The sequence below is a fragment of the Nyctibius grandis genome, chromosome 14 (genome assembly GCF_013368605.1).
Source record: "Nyctibius grandis isolate bNycGra1 chromosome 14, bNycGra1.pri, whole genome shotgun sequence".
NCBI lineage: Eukaryota > Metazoa > Chordata > Aves > Nyctibiiformes > Nyctibiidae > Nyctibius > Nyctibius grandis.
In genome coordinates this window covers 9,664,122-9,689,740 of record NC_090671.1, presented here as the reverse complement: position 1 = coordinate 9,689,740, position 25,619 = coordinate 9,664,122, and the positions used below count along the sequence as shown (strand labels likewise).

The 25,619-nt window shown below is 44.5% G+C and overlaps 1 protein-coding gene across 5 annotated transcripts in view; it reads left to right on the top strand.

Annotated features, from left to right (window-relative positions):
- Window positions 1-25,619, top strand: part of ULK1 (unc-51 like autophagy activating kinase 1) — an 80,390-nt gene that overhangs the window by 7,536 nt on the left and 47,235 nt on the right. For all 5 annotated transcript variants that reach the window (XM_068412328.1, XM_068412325.1, XM_068412326.1 and 2 more), the window contains exons 5-9: window positions 8,699-8,731; window positions 9,515-9,551; window positions 15,993-16,166; window positions 17,911-17,984; window positions 20,632-20,733. In XM_068412328.1, coding sequence (XP_068268429.1) covers window positions 8,699-8,731; window positions 9,515-9,551; window positions 15,993-16,166; window positions 17,911-17,984; window positions 20,632-20,733 — 420 coding nt within the window. The remainder of the gene's footprint in view (window positions 1-8,698; window positions 8,732-9,514; window positions 9,552-15,992; window positions 16,167-17,910; window positions 17,985-20,631; window positions 20,734-25,619) is intronic.

Genomic DNA, 25,619 nt, shown 5'->3' with positions numbered 1-25,619 from the left:
GGGTGGGATTGAATTCAGATGGAGAGCCACTGTTTGAATTTCTTTCAAATATTTGTAGGTCCAAACCAAAGCCCAATTAAAAGATTTAATTTTTTGACCCTAAACTGGGAAATTGCAATAAAACTGTGTGTTGCAAAGGCTCGTCTTAATGCTTCAGTATATGTAGAGAATTGAGGATAATCAGTTCGCTTTCATGTGTCTTCCTTTTTCCTTTTCCTTTCTTGCACCCTCTGCCTTCCCATCTGTTGATGGGAACGCAACAGGTAGGCTAGCAAACACAAATGTAGGGTTAGTGTTGGTGGTAGGAGTCTGAGCTGGATGGCTCTGGTTTGCTTTGGGGATGCTCCTAGAGAAGCTCTGGTCCTCTGAGGTGGACATGTCTCTTCCATGAGGCAGGCTGCCTTCGTCACATGGCACGCAGCAAGACGGAGCGGCAAGTGAGAAGCTGAGCACAGGGTCGATCAGCAAAGGTGGTGGTCTTTGATCTGCAAAGTCAAGGAGAGAAGGTTTTTGGTTTGGTTTTGTTTTCAAAATAAGTATGTACTTTTTTGTTTGTTGTTTTTTGTTGGTTGGGTGGTTTGTTTGGGTTTTTTTGCTGTTACTCATGTTCATGTAGCAATAGTAAATGGCAAACTTGATGGAAAGTGAAAATGAGTGATGTGGTCTTCCAAGGCAATGTTTCTCAGGTACCTACCTAAACATACTTTGCTTAAGAGAAGCCATCTTAATTGTCTTCAGATGTTATGGTTCCTCTCTGAGAAATTTAATAATAAATGTCCACAGCAGAATGCAGGGAAGAGCCCTGCCAACAGATAGCTTTAGAGCCTCTTTTGTGCTTAGTGTGTAGCAAAGAGGTGCTTTAACTGTGTAATGTCTCCTTCTTTATGATGTTCAGGCCTTAAATACCACCGTAAACCTAAAGAGATGCTCTCAAAAAGCAAAGTGAGGATTTCAAAGCTGTGTTTGCTTATTAAGCAAGGTTGTTTCAAGGGGGACTGATATAAATGAATCAAAATCTGCATCACTGGTTGCTTAGGGCAGTAATGTTCTGTCTGACTGCAGGAGCACCTGGCTTGTCTCCTAGCATCAGAATAACAGGAGGAATTAGGTCAGCTGAGCTGGCATACTAGAGATCAACCAGACAGTGTGGTACTGGTGGGGGGAATGAAAGATGCAGAATTTTAAGTCATTAGAGATCCTATTTAGCAAAGCGTCTTACATCTCCAGGAAGGGAAGGCCTCTCAGCTGGCTCGGTACGTGCTGGTGGCCTGGAACGCAAGAGCTGCTGGTGCGATGGGGACCCCCACGAGGGCTGGGGTGCAGCCCCGCCGGGCTGCGGGGTGGCTGTGGAGCACGTCGGCGGTGTGTTCCCTGGGTGTGCGTGCTGCTGAATGTCACTGCGCGCACAGCCGGGCAGTGGGCAGCTTTCTCTTCGCAGGATTTTTCATTTGTGTTTGACTGATATTTTTTGTCTAGTTGACAGTTGTAGCCAGCCTGTCAGATATGTTAAAACATCTTCAGTTCTCGTCGTTTTTTTTAAATACTGTAGTTTCAAGCCCACGTTACTCTGGCTTCTGGTAATTGGATTTTTTTTTCCCCTCTTAAATTAAGACAGTTTTTATTTGAAAACCTATGCTTTTCCTTTAAACTCCTTGTTATGACACCTTTGTGCTATGACAATGTGTGTTAGTTTTCTTAAATCTGGTAAATGAAGTATGAAATAAGTGGATGTAAAAGAGAAGGCCAGTCAGTCATGCAGCTGCCACAGAAAACCCCATGGGGGCTGGGCCTCTGATTTCCAGAGTTGCATTGAAAAAAATCTCCTGCAGTATACCAGATTGTGTTTGGGATATGCCATTGAAAAAACAAGCCGTTCCCAACTTTATTAGTAGAACTACATTAATTGGTTCTAAAATCAAACTTCCAGATTGAGTGGTTTTACTTGTATCTGAACATATCTCAGTAAGTGAATATGTCTCGGTGAGTGTGCGATTAAAACTGAAACATTCACTCTTGTAGCCTGCCTTATTGTCTGCCTCGACCCGCAGCACTCCCCCCACTACTCCTGCTCGTAAAATGCCACTTTATGGTATGCAAGGATTTCGTTCCAGTGCATGTGACTGAGCTTAAGGTAATGGGGAATTCAACCTTAAATGTTCATTTTATAATATGACTGTGATACAGAAAGGAGATGAGGAATAAATATAGAAAAGCAGATCAGATCTTCAATATTTTTATGATTGTTTTTAGAATTCTGAAGTTCACTGTCTTGATAGCATGAACATAATGCATTGCCTTTTGCAAAAAGGAGCTTGCTTGTGTTTAAAGAAGCTTCTAGGTCTTATTCTGCCTCTTGGCAAAGGGGTAACTAGTTCTTTCCACTCGATGTCAGAAAGGCCACACTTTTCAGAATTCTGCTTTTTTCCTCTGCTGTCTCTTACCCTTGCTGGGCTGCTGCAGGTGCTGCATACAGATGTGACCTATGCTGCCTGCTCTCAGGCAGTAATGCCTCCCAAAGAGCTGGCCAGCTGGGGACACAAACCGGCGTAGGTGACCCAGCGTTACTCCCAGACGAACATGACTGCTGTACGAAGTGATTGCTTTTCAGTGTTCCAGGAACAAGAGTCTTCAATTTGCCCTGCTGCATGATTTTGGTCTCGCCTTGAAGCTCTGTGACTTGTGGAACCTGCCACTTTGTCTCTATACTCTTATTATGACATTAATCCTATATTTTGGTTTCTGTGGTTAGGCTCAGATGCAGCGCTCAGCTTTGACTTGCTGTGGTGTGTCGCTGTGCAGAGGCCCAGTCTGCCTCCGAGGGGGAGTTGTGTTTTCCTGTTTGAGCTTTCTTCAAGCACCATAGCCATCAGTCATCTGGCAAGTGCATTGAATCTCAGGGCTTTGATCAAAGCCTGCAGTGAACTTATGTTGGGCTGTGGCAGCTCCTGCAGCCTGCCACTGCCTGGAGGTAGAGGTGGAGAGGAGAAGAGAGCTGGGGCTGGTTTGAAGGAAGATGCAGAAAGCTCACGTCCAGTGGAAGGGATGGTGAAGTTTCTTCAGGTTGCTTGAAAATCACGCTCTCTTACCAGCTGTCCTACCGTTTGTCTGTGGTGATATTAGCTGCCTGGCAAACAGTGGCTCCATGGACATGGTGTTGTCTTGTTTGTTTTTTAATGTCACACAATCAGACTTTAGGACTGTTGCCAGGGGGATGGGAGGTACTTTCCCTCCCTTCCTGAAGCCTGTGTAAAACCAGAGGATAGCTTTTCTGCTGTTTTTGATCTGCCCTGAAGTACGACCTGTCCTGAAACAACTTATCTGTTTTATAAGCAGAGAATACCATAGCGCCTGGAATAGGGTAACACTGGCCCTTGGCATCATTGTTCTTCTGGTCCTACAGAAATCTGCCTACTGCAAGGCTGGCCATAAAACCACTTCTGTGCTGCAGGGCCTCCCTTCTGCTTGCCCTGTGCCTCCACTGGTGCTCCACATCCTGGCGCAAGCTGACAGGTCTGTAGGAAGCAGAATGAAGTCAAGGGCCAGTACAGGAGTCTGTGGGCCTCTCTGAGTCTTGCTTCTTATGCTTGTTCCCTGGGATCTACACAAAGAAATTAGGAGCCCTCATTCTTTTGAGAAGCCAAAGATCTGCTGATCATGGTAATAACTCTTCCCAGTCAGTAGCAGTAGGTTTTATTGCTGGACTATTGGATGTGCCAAAATGGACAAAGATATTGAGTAGTCTGTTGGATGACGGTACTTGTTGCTTGCATGTCATCTGCTGGACCGTGCTTATGTGTGACTGCCTCCGCAGCCCAAGATTTGTCACTTCCAGTGTAGCCCATACGCAGGAGGAAAGTGGCAACTGGCTTTTTATAACATGCTAACTCTCTTGGTGCAAGACCTCGCTGGCTGCACGGCTTGAATCCCAAAAGTCTGTCCTAAAATGTGCTTTTGGCTGTGAAGCTGTGTGTCTGGGTTTGAGAAACATTTTGTGGTATTGTGTGTCTGTGCAGAGACGAGATTATACTGCAGTGAATGGGTACTTTCCTCTTTCCTCCTTTTCTTCCTTCATCTGAGATAAGTGTTGTCTCCTGAATTGGAAACCTGCTTAAAATGTTCCTGAGTTCCTTATTGGTGAGGTTCAGAAGGAGTGAAGAGAGTGATCAGGGCCAGAGAACAGAGAAACACAATAGGCTCTGAGATACCTTTTTTTTTTTCTTCCACATGAGGTCAAAAGGCATGTGAATATCTTCTAGCTATTTGCTTTAGATCTATTTTCCAAAGGGTAAGTATTGGTAGGTGCTCCCACAATTCAGATTAATGTTACTGTTGTCTTTTATCTTGCTTCCGTTCAAATAGTTGTGTCAAGAGATAATTCTTGCATAGAGTGATGGTTTTCCTTTCCCTCTTTAGATGTTAGCCTGCTCAAGCCAAGCTGTGAGCCAGAGTGAAATAATACCAAGAGATTTTACTGTTTGGAAAGTTTCTTCCTTCTTTTGAGAATGGTGGGTTATGTTTCCCAAGTTTGGGAGCCCCTGCCTTAGCTAGAGGCTTTTCAGGTATTGTTGGCCTAGGAGTTGGTTTCTGTAAAGCAAAAATACGTTTGTTGTAGCTCATGTTCATGACTCCTGTGCTGCTGTCAGAAGAGCGTTGAGTAGAGACCATAGGCTGAAAGGGTGCTGGCTCCATGAGATCCTACTCAGCAAAACAGGAGGATGCAGTGTGCTGTGGCTCTGCTGCAGTGAGTAGGGGAAGTAGCATTAAAAAAAGAGTGAAAAAACTTAGCTTTAGGTTGGTGTTGAGTTATTCTTCCACTGTCAGACCCTCAGCTTTATTTTGTGCTTCTGTTGTGTTGGTACAATTGATGAGTCCTAGCACCATTTAGAGATCTGTGTGTGGCAATTATCTTTGCTTGACAGCTGCTCCGGATGCTGTTGGAGAGGCGGTGTTGAGCAGCACATGGTGGATATCTTCTGAGAGGTACAAAACAGGAACCTTTGCCATGGGAAGGAGGCCAGCAAACAGGCAGTGGTACGCTGCTCTTCAGGAGGGTAACAAAACCAGGTTTGAGACTTGAGTCCATACGGCTCCTCTGCTGTAGGCAGTAGGAGCCTTGTCAGCCACGCGGTGCTCAGCCCGTAGGTGTTAACAGCAGAGCTACATTCATCTCCTACGTGTTCCTCCTGCTTCCCCCGGTCTTCCTAGAAAAGAAGGTTTGTGTGAGGTGGAAGCCATTCTTTGCTGGTTTTACCCCAGTGTCTATTACAACACTGGTCCCACACAGATTGGTGAGAACACTGCATTGCTGAGAGAGTTTTGGAGTGCTGTGTAATTATACTTCAACTTTTTCCCCTTCCTAAACATCTTTCTAAACTTGGTGGCAGGCTAAGCGCTGCGGTAGAGTGCAGAGGAGGATTTCTCAAAGGAAGTTTCCTTTCGCAGACTTTTTAAGCTGTGGTAGGAGGATGACTAACTGTGGGTGCACCCAGACGTTTCCCTTTGGGCACACGTAAACACACACTTTCCAAGAAGAGGATCATGCCACCTTCCAGTATGGGTGGAGAGAAAATTTAAAGGGAAACAGGACTGCTGGGTCTTGATGTCCATAACGATGTCCCTCCCAGTGTCCCAGTGAGGAATTGTAATGCAGCACTGTTCTGGGGTGATTTATGCTGTATTGCTAAATGAAGTTTCTTCATTTCTTTGTCTCCTGTCAGCAGATGTGGTTATTTGTAGACAGTAGAGGCTGTTGCCTATTTTTACACTCAATTAAATTGTAACTTCATCGCTGAGGCCTCTACTGCAAGGACTGTGAGTCAGGCAATGATCCAGACTGATTAATTATCAGCTTAACGTCTTTGGCAGGGGCCTTTTGGTGCTGTTGGGGAGCATGGTCAGGGTACTGCTGCGCTTTGTGGTGAGAGGAAAAGTTAGGGGCTTGCCTCTGTGCTGTTCCCTTTGTCAAGCTTGTTTAGTGACAGGATTAGCCTTGGCTGCAAGGAATGGCACAAGTGAGTAAGAGGTCCGGAGTAAATTATCTGTAGCATTCTTGGACATAAGCCTCTACAGAAGTACAACAAACTGTAATGCTATTCTTGTTACTGATGTAGAAATGAGCCGGTTGGGCATTTTGTTTCTTTTTGGAGAGACTGGTAGCCTGCAAAATCTGGCTTGCAGCATTTTTTCCTTGTTTTGTTAACGCAAAAATCATAAATACTGTGGAAGGATAAAAATGGAAAAGAAATAGTTTCTGATGCTGAATCAGCTTGAGAAAAGTCCATCAGCCTGTTTGAGAAACCAGAAGTCTCTTTAGACACTTGTATCCATTGTAACCACAGTAAGCTACTGGCTGAAGGCTTTTTCCAAACAAGAGGTTGTTTCCGGGGCCTTTCCTGAAATAAATGTTTAGTTTTGTTGGCAAAACTCCTCCAAATCTCTTTCTGGTAAGTGGATCTGAAACGTTGAAGTTGCAAGTGTGGAAGTTGTGTCATCCCTGCTACAGGCGCCTGTGATCTGAAATGCACTTGCTAAACCTTCTCCTGCGGCGGGTGGAGAGAGCTTCCCAGTAAGGCTTGAATGTTCAGAGGGTGCTGGTGCCAGTGAAAGGTTGGGAGAGCCACCTACTTCTCTCCTAGAAGCTTTCAGGCATTGCCCTCTTATCTCTTCACCCCGTGTTGGTGCAATAAAACCACTAACCACCAAGGTCACTTTGTTGCTGGGGAAGTCAAGCAGAGCAGCTCCCTTGCCTGTGTAGGTCCTTATTTAACCCTAGTCACTGCACACACTGGCTGCCAAAAATCAATTACTTGCTTGATGATGTTTTTTTGCGGAGTCTTTAAATAACGTACAGTGGAAAAACAACCAAACTGTACAGTGTACGTTAGCTATCGGCTAATAACTTATTACAAATATCTTTTGGACTTAGTTTGTGTAAGCTAAGCTTCCTCTTCATTTTCTATATAGATAATAATATACTAAGCTTCCCCATGCCGTTCTGGCACTTTATGTACAAATGTGTAGAGTTACTGAGCTGCAATGGTCGCAGCATGTTTAGACAAGAAGCGTCTATGAAAGATGTTGCTGTGGCAGTGATGAACATGGTGTGGGATGCAAAAACTACTTCAGACGCATCCTTCATGCCCAGCAGTTGCCCTGAGTGAGCTCCCTGGCCTGATTGAGGCGTGAGCCAGGGCTGCCCGGTGCCTCGTGCCTCTCGGGGGGGGGAAGGTGGCCTGTGCTGCATGCAGCTGTAGCCTGAGCCTCTCAAATTGCAGGTAGTTCAGTGTCCTCCTCTCTCTTCCCCTTCTTCCAACCAGGCTTCCAGCAAGCATCTGGAAAAAAGGTTTCATGCAGTGAGGTTAAAAGAGGACAGCAAGAGAAATGATGAGGGGGGTGCTGAGGGCTCGAGGCATTGACAAAGGCAGACAATTTGGTACAGGCTTGACAGCAGGTAGAGTCCTGTGGGCAGACCAAGATGAAAGGGGCTGAGAGCAGACAGTGGAGACTGCTTGGAAACTAAAAGGCTGGTAGGGTGGATGCTGGGGCTTTTTGAAATTGTAGTCAGGCTCGGAAGAGGAATCAGGCAGGCAGGTGTCTAAACAGCCTGTAAGTAAAGGCATGCAGCCCTGGACCTATCGAAATGGAGTGAAGTCCCTTGCTCTGCTGTTGCCTTCAGAGCTCCTCCACTCACCCAGGTAATTGCTGCCTGCGCTTGTCCAGGACTGGGCCTTGAGTTTAGGAGTGACTTCTGGCATACAGGCTTTTATGTAGTAGGTGTGATTCTGTCTGCCTTCTGTTTTTGTGTTTGTTCTCTGCAAGTGGTTGGTGGCTCTGAACAAGTGCCAGGCAGCCGCTGGTGTCAGCGCGTGTGTCACACAGCCACCAACGTTCCTAATGCGGCTCCGTGGGGCTCTGTGTTTGTGGGACACTTCTCTGCAGTATCTTTGTGTTTGTACAGCGTACATGCCTCGTACATGGCTCCTAAAGCCAGGGAGCCAGTGGAGATGATCCGCTAAGGCTGGAGGTAGACTGTCAAGACTGGAAGAAGCATCACAGTGCAGCACCTGGTAGCAAATTCAGGAAGACAAGCACTTGGCCTGGATTTTGCTGGTGTTGGCCCCCATGGTAATCCAGAAAGCTTTAGCCACCCAGTAACAGCACTCTGTTAATGCATGGGTAGAAAATCGTTGGTCGGTGATGCGTTTTTGACCCGAGATATTTCCTTTTTGCCCTCAAATCCAAGGTGGATCTTTCAGCCATGGGGTTGAGTTGCAGGTCCCAAAGTTGTATCTTATCTCTCTGCTCAGACTAATGCTGTTCATGTGGGCATAGCTGCTATAAAGGGCCAAGTTAAATGTGGAAATGATTAAGGCTCTTAAGATAGTAGTGTGCCAGCATCTGCGTTGGATGCCGCTGTTAATCCTGAAGCCAGAAAGGAACATGAAGACCCAAGCCACAGTACAGGAGATTTGCTTGGTTAAATAGGTGCACACAGAGAAAGGAATAAAATGCTTAAATACCTGGCACAATTCTAAGTAAGCAATCCTCCAGGAATTAGTCTGTAATGAAGTTTTTCCCCTCTCTTCAGTCTGAATCATAGAGCACAGTTTACCTGTTTAAAAAGAAATGCAGCAGCTGTAATGCATGTGAAATATTTCAATGCATAAATCTTTTATTTTTCCATTTTCTCTTTCCCCAGGAACTGGCAAACTCTGTCTATTTGGTTATGGAGGTGAGTGTGTTTTGTTTTTTTTTTTAATTTCTCTTCCAAATTTTTTAAACCTGGTTTAAACAGACCGGCTTGTTACACAAGTAGTGCTTTCTGCTTACAGTCTCACCTGTGATGCCTTTGCTAATCCAATCTGCAGCTGCATGCCTTGTGAGAACTGGAGCAGTGTGGGTGAAGATAGCAGCCAGGGCGATTTTTCATACTGTTGCTGTCGGAAGGTCGTGCTGGCACAGGTTTAATCAGTCAGATGTCTTACCTCAAGGGTCAGATGGGTGTTACTGGGTAGTGTTTGCTTCAAAGGTACATGGAAAGTAAATTTTCTCCACACAGCTTAGCTGCAAAGCTTTTGAACGCTTTCTTTCCTCTGCAGTCTTCACTCTGAGGTCGTCTTGGCTTTCCTTAATGGTATGGAATGTGAGGTGGGGATTGCCGTTTTCAGCTGTGGCTGCTCCCAGGCTTTCCTCAAGCAGCTTTCTGGTGGTCTCTCCAGTGATGACCCTTCTGTTTTGTTCTGGTTTTATCTTTCTCTCTCATGTACGTGCGCAAAAGCTAGTTAATGCTGGTGTATCATAATGCAACATAACGTGTAGGGGAAATAGGACAGAAAAGGAACCTACAGGAATGTTAGCTTTTCTTCCTGCCAACTTCTAAATACGTATTTTGACATATGTGTGATTATTTATGTTTAAATACCGTGACAAGCCTGCCATCCTAGTGGAGTTTACTGGTTTTCTTTTTAATCTTTGATTTGCCTTGCATTAACTGAGCTTTCTGTTCTGTTTGCAGTACTGTAATGGTGGTGACCTGGCAGACTATCTTCACAGTAAGTAGAACAATATGGAGAATATCCTCTGTATTCAGAAGAAAACACTGACTGTTTTAGCTCATTAAAGTTGCTGGGGTTTGTGGAAGATCTAAGTAAGCAGATGGTATATCTTTTTTTTTTTTTTTTTAATTCCTGCAAAATAAACAGTGTATCACTCCTCCTCTTCGAAGAGGTTCACCCTTGATAATCATTTGAAAACTGAGAATCCGTGATAATAAAAGCTAGTCTTGTAGTCTTTCCTATGTAGGTCAGTGGTGGCTGTTGTCAATGGTTGTGCGTTTTAGTTACAATGGCCTTATAGATTAAACATGTTTTAACACTGCTAGGGACATGGCTTGTCTTTTTCTTGGTCACTGGAAAAAAGCTATTTATACCGAAGCCTTGCAGTTCTGTAGGGTTGGATTAAAATAAGATCCCAAGACTGTATTTCACTTAAGTTTACCCCTAAGGATGTCCCCACATCTAGGACAGAACACACTTCTTTCTTCAGTGTATTGAGGGTGACTGTAGGGTAGCCAGTAGTGTTGTGAGGGTGATGAAAACTAACTTCAGGGTCTTTTGGAGACTTTAGCACAGGTATCTGTGACTGTGGTGCCTTGAAGAACCTTTTGGTGAGACTGAAGCACGTCTTTGCCATCAGACCAAATGAAACGTGATTTGCATGTTGTCCAGCGGTGTTGCTGGGACTCAGGCTTCCATCTCCCAAGCTATTTTTCAGTGCAGCCCACTGCACAGGTACAGGATCCTGGCCTACGTGAAAATCACATTGCACCCAAGTACTTAAGCAGTAGGAAGATAACATGTTGAACAAACTGCTTAGCCGCAGTCAGACACAGCCCTTATTTTCTGTTGGCCTGACTGTATTTTTTTTTTTTCTTTAAAGTAGCTTTCTTGTTGCTTTGCATGTTAACTAGAAGATTACTAAATGTGAAGAGACAACTTTAATCTCATTTCTTGTGTGGCTCTGGGTCATGGTTAAACAAAATTTGTTCACATTGTTCAAATTAAAAGCTAGTCAGCTGGATAATACTTCAGGCTCCTTATTTGAGGTACACGATGTCTGGAAATGGCAAAAATTGAAGGATTAGAAGCTAAATTTACATTTGCCCTACAGCAAGTGTTGGTATCCCTAGAGTGATTATTTGGGGCTTGATGCTGGTATGTTGCACTCTATTCATACCAGGTAATGAGTTACGTTTGTGGACTTTAATTTTCAGAAAGGATGTAGTACTTGAAGGAAAATGAAGGAATATTCTGCCTATCATGTGTTTTGTTTGTTTAAAATGTGGGTGAGACAGAAGTGACAGGTTTTGTTTTTTAAAATCCAGGTTTAGTGTGCTTTGTTCTAGATAAGTGATGGTGTTTTTGCATCCGTTGGGTATTGCTGTGCTTTAAAATTGAGTTGTACCCCAGTTTGGTTTGTTTGAGTGTTGCCTGAGGTAACGTTTGATCCTTCTTTGCCCAAGTTAATTCGAAAAAGTTACCTTTAGCTCTGTTTTTACCAATAAAATATTTTACCTTGACAACTGTAAAGAGCAGCTGTTGTGACTGGAAAATTGGTGCTTGCTTTGATTTTAACTCTTAACATCTGTGTGCCAGTTGCCAGTAAAGAAAACCCAGCAGGCACAGATTTCCAGAGGGAGCAGTCAGTAAGGAACTGCAGTAAGAAAGTTAGTTACTCCCATCACTGGAGCAGAGATCTGGGTCTTCCAGAGCCTAGATACAAGTGTCAGCTTTTGTATCACGTGGCTTTTTCTGTTCCACCATATGCCCCTTTGGGATATCTCCTCTCCCAGCTTCTGCAGGTGCTCGGGGTGCTTTTGACGATAGTCATTTTTTCCTGAAAGCTCATCTTGGAAAGTTCGGATTTCTTCCAGGGTATTTCACTGATACGCAGGAGGCTCATCTCTATTGAGCGGTTATTGTGCTGCTTCAGTTATTTTAATAATTGTGTGATGGTATTTAATTGCAACATCTACTTTCCCACTGACTCCTCATACGTTTTTGCTGGTAGTTCCTGTAACACTTATGCAAGCTGTGCATGCAAATCCCCTGTTTCTCATTGAGCGAGATGCTTGTAAGCTTCCCAATCCATTCTGCCCTCTAATTACAAGCATTAGGCAATATGGTAATTCTGTGTTGAATCCAAAGGCGCTCTAATTCTCCTTGTCTTCATAAGTGGAAGACGTGCGTACGTGCACATTTCAATGCAGTATGTATTTCAGCTGGGTTACGCTGTCGGTCAGCCCCATCTCTTTGATACAGCCCAAGGTTGTGTGCATTCTGCTGAGCTTAACTTCTGTGGTGGTGTTCTTTAATGGTACAATGTGATTTCCCTTCCGATAGATCTTTGTGGATGTTGCTTTCATTTAAGGCCCGTCGAAGGGTGTGTTTTGAGCTGAGAGTGGCAGATTGCTGCTGTGCCTGGTGGAGCTGTGGGAAGCGTTACAGGAGTGACCATCCTCGGTACAGGAATAACTGGAATTCTCTGGCCTTGGGTACTCAGGAGGTCAGAGCAGGCTGATCTAGAATTTCATCTTAAATTCTGTGAATTGGCATTGACACAGGCTGTTATGGACAGGTCATAAGTGCATATTCATGACCTTTCTTAAAGCTGCTGCTTGGAGAGCACATCTCTGAAGAAAACCTCGTGTAAGACCAGGGCATTTCTTGGTTTGACCATGACACGTGCTCTGATTTTTCCAATTCATCCCAAGTGGAGTGGGGACTCCTTTGCCAATAAGAGGTGTGAGGCAGTGCTGTGTAACTTTTCACCCTCTACAGCTAGGTAATGAAAAGTATCTATGATAAGACTAGACCTACCTGGAATAAGTCTTCTGACTTGTACAGAAGACTTTGCAGGAGTCTCACTGGCCATGCTCTGCATGGTTGGAGCTGGGGGGCTTACAAGATGGGCCCCAAATAAATCAGCTTGGTCTTTCAGACTTTAGCATGATTTGAACTGGGCCCGTGTTAGAGATACTTCTGGCACCTGTGGGTAAGAGAAGTTCTTTTTCCTAAATAACTTTTCCAAAATGGTGTTGTCATGTAACATCAGTGGGTGCACTCCAGTGCATCTCCCCTTGGATCAGCTGACAAGGGCTGTTTACTATAGTTTACCTGGCAGGTTGAACATCTCAGCACGGGCTGACCAGGGCACTTTATAGGTAGTTTCATCCTTTTCCTGCGCCTCAAGAGCTACAAGGCACGCGAGCCCTGCGCTGACCCGCAGTGAATATTTGCTGTGATCTACTGACCTGCGTAGCTGCTGTTCCCAAGGCAGTAAGCTGAGTGCCTCGTCACTGAAGTGGAGCCCATGAAAATAAACACAGGGATATTATTACTTCTCAGTAATGGCAAAGTCAGGCTTGTGAAACAGCGTTCTCTGAAAGAACGTGTTGCTGACTGCAGACCTCCATGGGGACGCCCAGACTTCAGTGCAGATGTAGTGCTTTGCCAGCAGTTTTCTGGTGAAGATGAGAGATGTCCCCTTTTTACAGGGACAGAAGTATAGGTTCCCTATTTGGAATGTAGCAGAGAAAGCATGTTGGTTTATTCCTCACACTTTCTTTTGGTGGCACCTAGACTGAATAAATCTTCTGTATCTTCTCCCTCCCTCTGCCAATGGTAGCTGGTCTAGAAGGTCTGTTGCGGACCAATATCCTGAAGTTGCTGAAAGTGTCAGTTGTATTTATGTCTCTGTCCTTCAGTTGGAGATTGCTGCTGTCATGCAGTAGACTGATGGGCTTAGTATGAGAGATACGGACTTTTGATTTTTTTGTGTTACAGCCTGTTTGTTAATGGAGGGAGGTGAAAAGATATGCCCCTACACTCCCCAAGTAACCAGCTGTCCCTTCTCTGTTACTGAGGGCAGCGTCTCAGTTTCGCAGTCCTACCTTGCTGCACTACCTGGAATTGAGATTTAATGCTGCCAGAGGATCCAACAGACCTCTATCTAATTTTGTTGCACTGCAACGTGGTAGCTTTGCGATGCCTCAGCAGTCACATTGGGGGAATCTGTCTGCAGGCTCAAAGACACCAGCTTCAGGAAAACAGTACCCTTGCAGGGCTGAGAGCTTTGTACAGACTTCTATGAGGTGGAAAAGCTGAAATTCTGCAGAAATTAGTGTCTTAGAGGCCCTGTTTTCTTTGGGTGAATGGATTTTTTTGATCTTGGTAGCAATGTTGTTTTCAGTATAAAGAGTTAGAATCCGCATTAGGGAGGCTTAGCTGGTTTGCTGAGGGATGGTGGCTAGTGCTGTGTTAGCCTTATAGCCACCAAAGTATATAAAGGAGAGGGTAATGCCTTAAAGATGTGGCATGGTGTTGGGACTGCAGGTCAGAACAAGGCTCTCAACACCACAGTTCTCTGCTAGAGGCAGAGTGTATTTAGCCAGGAGTTTGTAATTGCCTGCTAGCTTAATAACGTTAAGAACTGCCAAGTTTCAAGCCTTGCTTCATGTTTGGGGACCATGAGATAGCTTGTCCTTTCCTGGGCCTGAGGTGAATTGGGCAAAAAACTTTGGAATTCCTGCTGCTTTGTTTAAAGATGGTGTTTTAACCGTTCCTGAATAGAATTCCTTGAACAGGAATCACAGAAATATTGCCGAGACCTTTTGTTGGAGAGAAGATTGAGCGCAGCTAAGATGCTGAACCTTTAATAGGCAGAAAATAGTGCATGACTGAGTACGTTGATGTATTTCAGCAGGAGGCTGGGGAAAGCCTTGTTAAAAGATGAGGCAGTGCTTTTTTTCAGAAGATGCAAGTGGATTTGGAAGACTTGCATCTGAGCTGCCTCTTAATATCCTTAAAATCCCTTCACAGAATCTCCCCTTCTTGCAGAGGAGTGTCTTGAATTCCAGCTGAGTGCCAGTTCATGAGCAAAAAGGCCCAGTGAGGGGAGGGAAACTCTATATACATGTGCACTGGTCTCACGTGTATGAGTCCAGGACCAGCTGATAGCCGCAGTGACATTTTAGCTCTGCTTGTGCCTCCTTCTAGAATAGTGAGGTTTGGGAGTGATGGGAGTTTATTTTCGATTCTAAGTGCTGTTTAGCTTCTCTGTGTCCCTTGCTGTTCCCCATGCACGTATTTGAAAAGTTAAGTTTTTAATTTCCTGTGTTGTGTTAAAGCTGTGTGCAACCTCATCTGTGTTTTCATAAGGGTTCCTCCCTTCTAGCTGACTAGGTAGAGCAGCATTTTGAAGCTCCTGCCAGCTTGTTTTAATGTCTTACTAGAGAACAGCTGGAAAAACACTAATGAAGTCCCAAGTAATTTACAGGGTTTTTTTACAAAAGAAATTATTTTATTCAAGTGGAATGGTGCTTGCTTTAAGCCTGACTCACTCAGTGACTGACAAGGAGGCAGGCTGGTAGCACTGTTGATCCTGGGGTTTGTTCAGCAGGCTGCTCCCAGCTTTGGCAAGAGTTTCATACGTATAGTTCTTAAAATAACGAGAGCTAATGTCATATTGCTCTGATTAGAGGAGCCAATTGAACATTATTTTAATCCCTTCAATGTTTATTTTCACACCACTGTTCTTGGGAAGCCCATATCCTGGGAGAGTGCAGTTCAGAGCTTCCCTATTTGCAGATTTTGATTACTAATGTTTAAAAAAATATTTGCTTGTAAAAGCATTCTGAGACAGTCTTGCTGCTCTTTCCTGCCTATGGATGCAAGATGAAGGGTGTCAGTGACAGTTTGCAGGGGCTGTTTGGCAGGGGTACGTTGTTAGGTATTGCCCCGTGGTTCATCCTAACACCGGGTTTGGGATTAGAATTGTTGTTTGGTCTCGGGGGTGATGGTGCATAAGGGTTAGGCCTAGACTTGGGCTCGTACCCCGGAGTTACAGACCGCTGGGGGTCACGTGCCCTAACTGACTCTGCCTGAATTTAACCTACCAACCCGTTCCAGACCCAGCCTGGGCCTTAGTGATTCCTGCAGACGTAAAGACTAATCCTAACTGCCTTTCCTCTTAGCTCCAGGTTTGGACATAGTCTTTGTGATAAAGCTCTGAATTTATTGACCATAGCTCAAAGGTAGCAACCCTCCCACTCCTCGGGCCACAGGCCCTGCCTGGTGCATGCCTCGAGCTGGCTGGCAGCTCTTGCTGAGGGAAGCCCTAAACCTCACCAGATGTCACTTTTTGGACCCAGTTGATAACCCAGGTTTAGCTCCCACCACTGGCCTGAGTTTACCATGAGGGACTTGGGGCTGAAAACAGCCCTGACCACAGAATAAGCTGGGAATGCAAACGCTCTCCCTTGTTGCCTGTAGGAATCGTTCAGAAATAGCATGTGGAGAAAAAACACCGTACGTGGAAGTAAAAATGCCAAATTATGGCTAATTGCTGTGAAGAATCTGCCCTCTGGGCTCTTCAAAGAACTGGCATTGCAATTTTTTCATCTGTGGCTATTTTTTTTTTTTACTCCTCCCTAGCTATGCGGACACTTAGTGAAGACACCATCAGGCTCTTTCTCCAGCAGATAGCAGGTGCCATGAAAATGCTGCACAGCAAAGGCATCATCCATCGGGACCTGAAACCACAGAATATCCTCCTTTCCTATGCGGGAGGCAGGAAATCAAATCCCAACAACATTCGCATAAAGATTGGTAAGACCCCGTTACAAATGTCACCCTAAGCACTCTCGGGAGAGTTTGGTGACGGATAAGTGGCAAGCCTTAATCTTTCTTTGGGGAACTGTCTAGGGGGAAGAAAGAATTGCTGCGCTTTTTAAAATGCCCTGATGTTTTTCATCTTCCTTGCTTAATTCCTCTGCTAGGCATAACCATTAGTTGGCTCCAAGCAGTAGGAGCAAGAGCTTTCTGCTCTGCCAGGACACAGACTAATGCAAAAGAAATTGGGCAAGCCTTGCTCCACTTCCAAGCTGAACAGTGCCTCCCTTGCTAAAAACAAATACCAGCCTGCCCTAATTGGCTTGTAATCTCCAGGCTCACCAAGAAATGAGCAGGTAAATGTTGGTATCTTAAGGCCTGAAACTAGCTGCTCTCCTGGCTGGCCTCAGAGAGCACAGTGGGAGTCAGGCACACTTGAAAGCAGGTGTTTCCACAGTCCAAATTAGAGGCAGGCTTCTCAGCTGCATCTTGAAGAAATTAGCTTTTTGCGCCTTAGGCAAGTGGCACAGATAAACCAGTAGTTGGGACAAATGCTCCAGTAATACAGTTACAGAGCACATATATTCCCTGTGGTCCCTCAGAGATGAGTGCTGGATGATTTCATCCTCAACACATGGACTTTTGGTTATGTTACTGTTCATGAGCTGAAGCTGACACAAACCAGATAAAATTGTTCCTCACCTGAACCCTGTTCTCTGGAGAAAGTGTTAATGCTTTCATTCAGCTGAGAAATGAGGTCCAGTGGAAAAGTTTGGAACATTGCTGCCCATTTGGCTGAATTTTTTTTGTGAAGTGCAGAGTTATCTGGGAGGTGGAAGTGACTGGGAACCACGGATGCAAGCAGGAGGTCTGCGGGCACGGCTGCTTCTGGATGTGATGTACCCTGCAACACCTCCGTCCTGCTTCCCTGAGAAGTACATGGTCCAGGGAATAGCTGGCTGTACCGATTCATTAGTGACAGATGACAGTGTAAACAGCTGTGTCAGTCTCCTAGCCTGAAATATCTGGGTAACCTTGAGAGAACCTCTAAGTATCATATGATCAGATGCTGAGTAACCTGCAGAGGTAATTCATCTTGGTATTCCTTGTCCCTGGCTCTTCTAGCCACCGGGTGAATTATGGCTCAGCTTTCTGTCTTCGTGCTGGGGTTAGCACTGCTGAAACTCCTATAAAGGAACAGAGCGAGACTGTTTTCAGTAGGGCTGGTCTAGAAACGTGAGTGGTGGTGAGTAGTGCTTTCTCTTGGATGTCTGTTACATTGCAGCCTTTTCAATGGAGGGGAACTTTCAGTTCCCCAAATTAAAAGCTGAGGTAGCAGCAGATGAACTAGCCAGCAGGGACTGGCATGCTCTCACTGAAGTCAAGAGAGCTTTACCAGTGTCCAGCAGCCGACATTTCGAAGCGCAGGCAAATGGATACAGGAAGAGTGACTGTTGATCTCTGAAAAATGGATGGGAGTTTGTTCTTCTGAATACTTTTTTTTTTTTTTTTTGTGGCTTGGTCTGTCCTTTTCTAGTGTCTGTAGTGTGTGTTTAATAACCAACACAAGGAAGTTACTGCTTGAGAAGAGAGCTATCAAAGTCTTGTTAAGATGGGGTACTTCACTTGCCGTGAAGATTCATGGGAGGTGAAAGGAAAGCAGGGGGAATCAACTGGAGAAGGTCCTAGCTCACTAGAACTGGTGTCTGATCCTGACTTACCTCTCTGTTTCTCTTTGTAGCTGATTTTGGGTTTGCCCGGTATCTGCAGAATAATATGATGGCAGCAACGTTGTGTGGTTCACCAATGTACATGGTAAGTGTGTTTTGCCTACAGGTTTTTCTGTATTGTTCTTGCTTTGGCCCCTGGAAACAAGACTTTGTTTTTTGCTAGTCTTTCACCCAAAGGTGAAATTTTATTTACTTGTCAGAAACTAGCTATTACACAGGGAGACTTCATAAAGTTCTAGCTGCTGGTAATGTTGGACAACAGGTGCCTGTATTGTCATCTGTCAGGTGAGCTGTTGATAAATAAAACTGAACAAAACGGAGTATTGATTGCTGTCTGCTACCAGAAACTTCATCTTCCAGAGGGGACCAGGGCCTCTACAAGAAAGGCATTGGGAAATGAAATGTTTCCTCTGATGCAAGCAAAGAAACGGCAAAAGAGAGTGAGGGCTGGGATGATATTTCACACATCTGGCTATATTTGAGGTGTTGTTTCCTTGGAGAGGAACCTCAGTAAATCACTGATTCAGCAGGCCCTTTTGAGACAGAGTGGTTCCACAAGCCTGCTGTCACCTCAGGCTTTGCAGTCACTCTTGCTAAGGCCACAGCATCACAAACAAAGTCCCTATTTAACACCAGTTTTGTAAAATCTCCAGCTGTTTTTAGGTCTTTGGTCTTGCAAAATCCCTTCAGATCTATGGACCTATCCCGGTGGAGATTTTGCCATACTAGCTAACTTCCTCCTAAGTATGCTTTGCTGTACAACTTGGCAGATGGGTGTAAATGGAGATCATCTGCTTTTGTGTGCAATTTGTTTTGTGCATTCCCACTCCCTAACCCTCCTCCTAGTTCTTTCACCCAAACCAGCTGTACTTTCAGCTCTGGGACCAGGATGTGCAGAGGTGACCTCTTGTTTATGCTCATGGTAGCAGTCGAGATCTCAGTGTTGCATCAAGTCAGTGAAATTAAAAATGACAAAACCAGGTCAGAAATAAAAATGTCAAAGCCAGCCATGTAATAGTTCCTGGGGATGTGGGTGTCTGAGCTCAAAGTAAAAAGATGACGTGGGTCAATTTAGGTTGAATTTTTTACAAGTGCCCCGGGGGCAGAAGGCGCCTGATTTTGAACATGGTGTAATCCACTTTTAAGTCTTTTTTTGTCTGTACTCTTTGGGCAGAGTTAGGCTGGACTGTGCTGCGCAGGGATGGGTAGCGTGTTTGGTAGTCTGTTCCACAGTACTAACTCAAGCAAAACAGACTTCCTCTTTCTCCCTTTTTTTGAAGCCTCATGTTTATTTGAACTATGCTATATGTGAAGATGATGTAATTTTTTTCTCCTGTGAGGGTTTCCTGAATTGTCTATTTTTAGTGATACTTTTTCTTTCAGAGTCACTTGTGAAAGTAAATGAAAACACCCAGCTTATTTTTTGAAAGGATTGGAGGAGCTAGAGATTACTTCTTTCTGGTTTAGTTTTTCATTTTAAACAACTCTGGATGTTACAAGGAATCCCAGAATGTTTCATATTTTTCTCTTTTTACTGATGGATTTGAAGGAAGATGAGGAGGGAGGGTTCACTTGGGATTTAGGGAGTGTTTGAAGTCTGTCCCTACTGCTATAGTGGATCTTGTGCGGTGGCCCTGGGAACATCTGCTGGCAAGGCAGGCCCTTATTCCCTGCTTTAGCGCATAGCCTACTGCTGCTCTTTTAAAAAAGAAAGGTATTTTACCTATACCAGAATGAGCTTTCTGTCTGAACCCTGATAGGTTCTGTGTCATGCGAGACTTGAAACCTCCTTGTCCAGTCATTGTACTGCTTCCTTGGCTTTGTTTGGTGTCATGCCTGCTTCCCTTGTGGACAGGAGCTTGGTCTGTCCCTAACTTGTTTGCTACCGTTTTTTTTTCCGTTACATGTGGCCTTTACTTCTAACAGAGCTAGAAGATTGATCCTGTTCCATGCTGGCAGCACTGCGATGAAATCTGTTGTTATAAACACGTGGGATTAGCAAGCCTGCCCTTCTTGCCCTCTTCTGCTGCTGCCATTCCTAAGGCACGCTGCTTCCAGAGCCATGGGGCTGTGTGGACTTGCACCGTCTCCAGCTTCTGGAATGAGCCTGGGAGGGAGCAAGCAAGGGCATGGTGAGAGATTAGAAACCAGAGGCTGAGGCACAGCAGGGCTCAGGCTGTTGGACTGAAACGCACAGATCTGCCTTTGAACCCAAACTGTGACCTTGGCAGCAGGCTCTGGAGCGTAATTAATATGCTGCCGTCTTAGGCTGAACGAGGAAAGCGCATAAGTGATGCAGGTCAGGATGGAGGCTGAAGCTTACCTGTGCGCTGTGAGCCTTTGCTTTTCGTGATCATTTACCTGTTACTTGCTTTGGTTTAGAAGATCTGTCCATGCGATTTCAGTGAGGTTTCTCCTGAGCACAGGTGGATTCAGCAGAAAATGGGACGCTGAGAACGGAAAGTACTGAGTTTGCCCAAAGTAGCAAAATAGCATCTGGTATTTTTTGTCTGACTGAGTGAAAGTCTCAGCTTCCCTTGCTTAGACAGGGAATTGGCCCTTGTCAAGGTAGTGTTACAGTCTTCTTGTGAGCAAACCTTTTATGGTTATTGTGAAATCTAGCTCAGGGTTTTTAAAGTATAATAGCATAACTTCTGTTTGTTTCTTGCAGCTGACAAAAAAAAAAAAGCTACATCTTTTATAAAAGAGTTTTCTGTTCTCTCCCCAAAAAGGCACCAGAAGTCATTATGTCTCAACACTACGATGCCAAAGCTGACCTCTGGAGTATAGGAACCATCATTTATCAGTGTTTGACAGGAAAGGCTCCTTTTCAGGTGAGTTGCTTAGATCTAATGTTTCTGACTCTTGCTTTTTTCTTTTTTTTGCTTTTAATCCACTTACTCTAAGGCTTCTGTCATCTATGACGTTAACTCCCATAGATCCAGCCTCATGGAGGTCTGGCTGTCCAACACCTTGACAATGTGGTGCTTTATATGTTGTAATGCTGGACATGTTAGTAGAATATGACTCACCTTCTCTGGGCTATATCTCAGTGAAATGCATTTCCTGGTCATAAACCCTTAGGAAGGGTCATCTCTTCAGAAAATTATCATGAATCTGTTAAAGCAGTGTTGTTTTTTTCCCAAGCCCGCACTTAAAAAATCGGTTTCTATTTACAACTGTACACAGTGTATAATTTATAATTATAATTCTGTTGAGTATGGAAGGACAATAAGGAAGATTGTAATTGCAAGTTAATATTTGGGATGATTTGGTGGTAACTGGTGTATTGCAGCTAAATTGAATTTGTTTTTAGAGCAGTTAAGTAGGATCTTATCAAAAGGATCTTATCTGTCATTTCTCAGCAGTCCCTTCCAGCCTGAAATGTTTATGTTCATCAAGTCCAACCCCCTCCAAATATAACACAGTCCAGTAAAACTCCACCCTGTAATTTATGCCATCACGTCTGGATGGGCTAGAGCATATTGTTTGTGAAAGGTATTATCTGATTTTAAATTTTCGAATTATGGAGAATTCATCACAGCCTTATGCAAGTTGCTTCAGGATTACTTCATGTATTTTTTAAGCTTATATATAGCTGGAGTTCATCTAGACTCAGTGCATTTTTCTTGTTCCCAGTCATGACTGTGCCACACTGCGTATTACTCCTCTTCTTCCATGCTGAATGAGATCTGCAGGCTCTCCATTGCAACCACTGTTTTGAAGTACTGCACTTGTCAGGTTTTTCCTTGTTATCTTACAGCATAGCAGAGAGGTGCTTGAGTTAATGATAACTTCTTTGCTTCTCTAGTGTGTGAGCTCTGTAGAGCTTGTCTCTAACCCATGGAGAAAGGTCAAACCTCAGATTTGCGTACTGATGTATCAGCTGGTGCCAACTCTTCAGCTTCCAAGATCAGTTAGGGCAAATGTGAACTGTGGCCCTCTTCACATCCTGGCATTTCTTTAGTTCCACAGCTCTTTAGAATTTCACACGAGACCTTGAATGTTTATGCAGTTACATCATCAGGAAGGATAAAGTGAATTCTGAATCTGTTGCAGGAAAGAGTGGGCAAATACAGAAGTAAACTAATGGTATGTTTTGGTTTTGTCTAGAGCCAAGAACACTTTTCTCCTTCAGGGTAATTTTTTCCCTGCTACTGTAGGAATCTTCCATTCCAGTGCTTTATATTCTGTCCACCAGCTTGCTCTGTATTTAGAGCAAGACTTCATTTCCTTTGCATGTTTATTTTTTTATAAACACCCCTACAAAGTACACTGAAACTCCTGAATGACTCCTGTTTGCTGGCTGCATCCACTTGTTGCCAGTGTTGGTATCTTTGAGAGGAGAAAATGACTGTTAGGATAAAAGAAAATAAATATTTGTGCATTAAGAAAAAAAATGTGGGGGTGGAGAAAGCAAGCTTTGACTCTGCATGCATAGAAGAGCCTTGCACTCGTTCTGTCTCGTAACTTGGTGCCTTTTAGTCTCTAAGGCACCTTGATGCTGTACTTACTGGAATTATTTAGTTATCATTTAATGTGGTGACTTTATCATAGGTGTTCTTCGCTTAGTAGCTTACAACCAACCTTGGGTGATCTGATTTCTTTGAAAAGAATTAGGTGGCTTTTATCATTGGTCATTGAAGCACGGCACAGAAATGTTCTTATGAAAACATTTGTTCTTATAGAGAAGACTTTTCACAGGAAATAAAATGGAATACTAGTCAGCTTCATTCAGCTGTCCAGCCAACGTTTTGAAAGGGCAAGCGGTCAGAAAACCATCAGCTCTCTGCCTATATTTGTGTCCTCAGGCTGACACAGAGGTGAGAGCAGTTCTGTATGCATGTGTCCCACTGCTTGAGGCATGGCAGTACCCTGCCTCGTGGTGGGCAATGAAGGGACACTTCAGTCCTGGCCCGGCTGGTCTTGCTCTTTGCTTAGTGCTTACCTGACTGGATAACTTCTGTCTTTCCCATATACATCCAACATCTGTTGGGCTGGGGACAGGGGTCACTTGTTTCTCTATTTTAATTTTTCCTCACACCCTTTCCTCTTTGGGGTTTGTATTTTGAAGCAAAATGCCAGGCCCCATTTGTTACTGCAGTAGCAGCTGTGGATTTGTTTGATCAGGGAGAGAGAAGAGCTCAGCCCAGATGATTTTCTGTGCACCAGCTATTTGTTTTTCACAAATTGCCTTCTCCTAGCTGTGAGTTTCAGGTAAAAGAAGCCTGTCTAGGGCAGATGTTGGAAAGCTAGTTGAAGGTTAACTGGCTTTATTTCTTTGTTAGCATGACTGTGTTGTAAGAATTTGCTGCGGATGGTCACTGAGCAGGCGAGAAGCTATTGTTTACAGGACTTTTAGGAAGAGAGCGGGGTAGTGGGCAGAGGTGATGGGGAGACCATGAACAGGAATGAGTGCTTTTGGGAGGGACATCTACAAATAGGTGGGGAGATAACTGGCTTATTCCACATAGTGCTACCAGCAGACCTGGTTGTACAGGGCAGCCAGGATCTGGATTTCTGACGTTAACCTCTTCAGGCAAAATCCTCACCGTGTGTCCCTCCTAGACTGGCAAGGACAGCCCCTCACCTCTGTCTAGCTGAGATTCCCATGGGAATCTGAAGCACAGTGGTGTGAGACATGCTGCATTTGAGCGCTCTGGCTATTCGCTGCATGAGCCAATTAGGCACCTCTACGAGGATGCAAACCAAAAGGACTCCAGTGTTATCTGCAGTGAGGAGGAATGAGCTGTCTAAAAATAAAATAGGGCTTTGGGGAGCTGGGTTAGATGGAGAAAAGATCAAATGTGTGGAAAGGCTGAGGCAGCTGTCAATCCAGAAGGTGCTTGTAAATCAAGACAGGGATGTGTATGTGTGCGTGAATGTGATTTCTAGCTGTCTCAAAGTTAAAATTAACTATAGCTGGGTTACCCAGGGCAACTTCCCAGAGCCATTCCTGTCCCTTCCCTGCCTCCCTGCATACAGACAAAAAAGAAGCTGCTGATGCTCAGATGTGAACAGTTGGTAGGATGGCTGGTGAAGCTGTCTTAAGGAGCTTTTTGTATTAAACATGCCCATAAACAAAACAGTGAGGCTACCATAGGGATGAGATTAATGGGATTCATAATCCCTATAAACAGATTTGCTGAGCACTGTATTAATGTGGAATTGTTAATTTGCCTTGCCTAATAAGTGGTCTGCACTCGCATCTCTTCATTTCTGTTGCTGAGGACGGGACTTGAACAGTGTGTTTACTGGTCTTGCTGACTGGTACTCAGAAAAGCCTCAAGAGTGTGATGGTTTTCTCGTGTCCTTACCTGGGCTGAAAAGATTGGGACCCAGTGCCCCCCATGGCTGTAGGCTATGTAGACAAGTGACTACCAGAAGCAAAACTGGAGACAGATTTACACAAGGTCTAAAATATCTTCCAAAAACAATCTAGGCCTTGTCAGGTTATGTTTTAAATATGATTAGAGTTAAATGACCTCAATCTCTTTTTTTTTTTTCTTTTTTTTTTCTTTTTTTTTTTTTCTTTTTTTCTTCCCCCTCGATGAGGGGATTGGTTTGTTGTGTGACTCTTAAAACCTGGGCAGCTCTTGGTCAGCAGACGCACTGCCGAGCACACATGCTTGTGTCAGAGCTGTCTCTGGCAGTGGCACAGGTCCGTGGAACCTGGTTGCTGTCTGAGATTTGTGGGAATCTTCTCCTAGCTGCTTTATGGACATGGCGTGCTGTGTCTGTGGGAGCGTGAGCTGGGGAGCAGGGAAGTGGCAAGAGAGGTAATGCAAGTTTTGCTGCCGGGTCTGGCAGCTCTGAAAGGGTTAACCTGCCTGCGTATGTTCTTATCCCAGCTAGCTGCTAGGTGAAAAATTAATTTCTAAGCCTGGTGTACCAAGTCCACTGCTTTATTTCTGAGTTAATTCTGCCTGCGTAAGTACTAGGATTACGTATTGCTTACAACTGCTGCTGTGCTGTGAAATGGGCCTTGAGGAAGACTGGGGAAGGGAGGATTTTATACCCAGAATTTGAACTCCTCGTTTATTTGTTAGGCAGGCTGCTCTGAGGTTCCCAAAGCTGTTCCTCTGGAGTCTGTGCTGTGTCAATGGGGACAGGTATTCCTGGCAGTGGTAGGTTACTCTGCTGAAATTGAGCACTGTGATTGACTTGTTGCTGTAGACAGTGAGCCATTGGCTTTTGGTCCAGGGTTTGTGGGCCTGATCCTGTTCTGTTGGGAGTAGAGCAAGAAGTTTGCGGTTTGTTTGGTTTTGTTTTCTGGTTGTGCTTTCAGGATCCCCTGAATGCCAGCCACTTAGTTGTGGGAGTTTTAAAATATCAGCTGTAAGACTGCATGAGCAGGAGGTATTTGCAGCAGATTTTCAAGCTTTTCCCTAGAACGATCAAGCTAGAAACATCATTACTTATTTCTTTTCTTCTTTCTAACATATCTGAATCCCTTTTCTGCACCTCCAAATCCCCAGGAATCCCAAAGGAAAGGATCCAAAGAAAAGAGCAGATACCATACACCTGCTATGAAGTGTTGACTAGACAGTGCTGTTCACTGAGGGTGTGAATGTCTCAGGCGCTCTTCTGACTGAGCGCTGGGCTTTTGCATCCAGCCTTTGCCCAAGCACAACAAATCCAGTGCTGAGTGCTTTTGGAAACACCACCCTGCGTGCTTTGCACATGCAATTCACTTGCAGGCAGCCAGCACCGAGTGGGA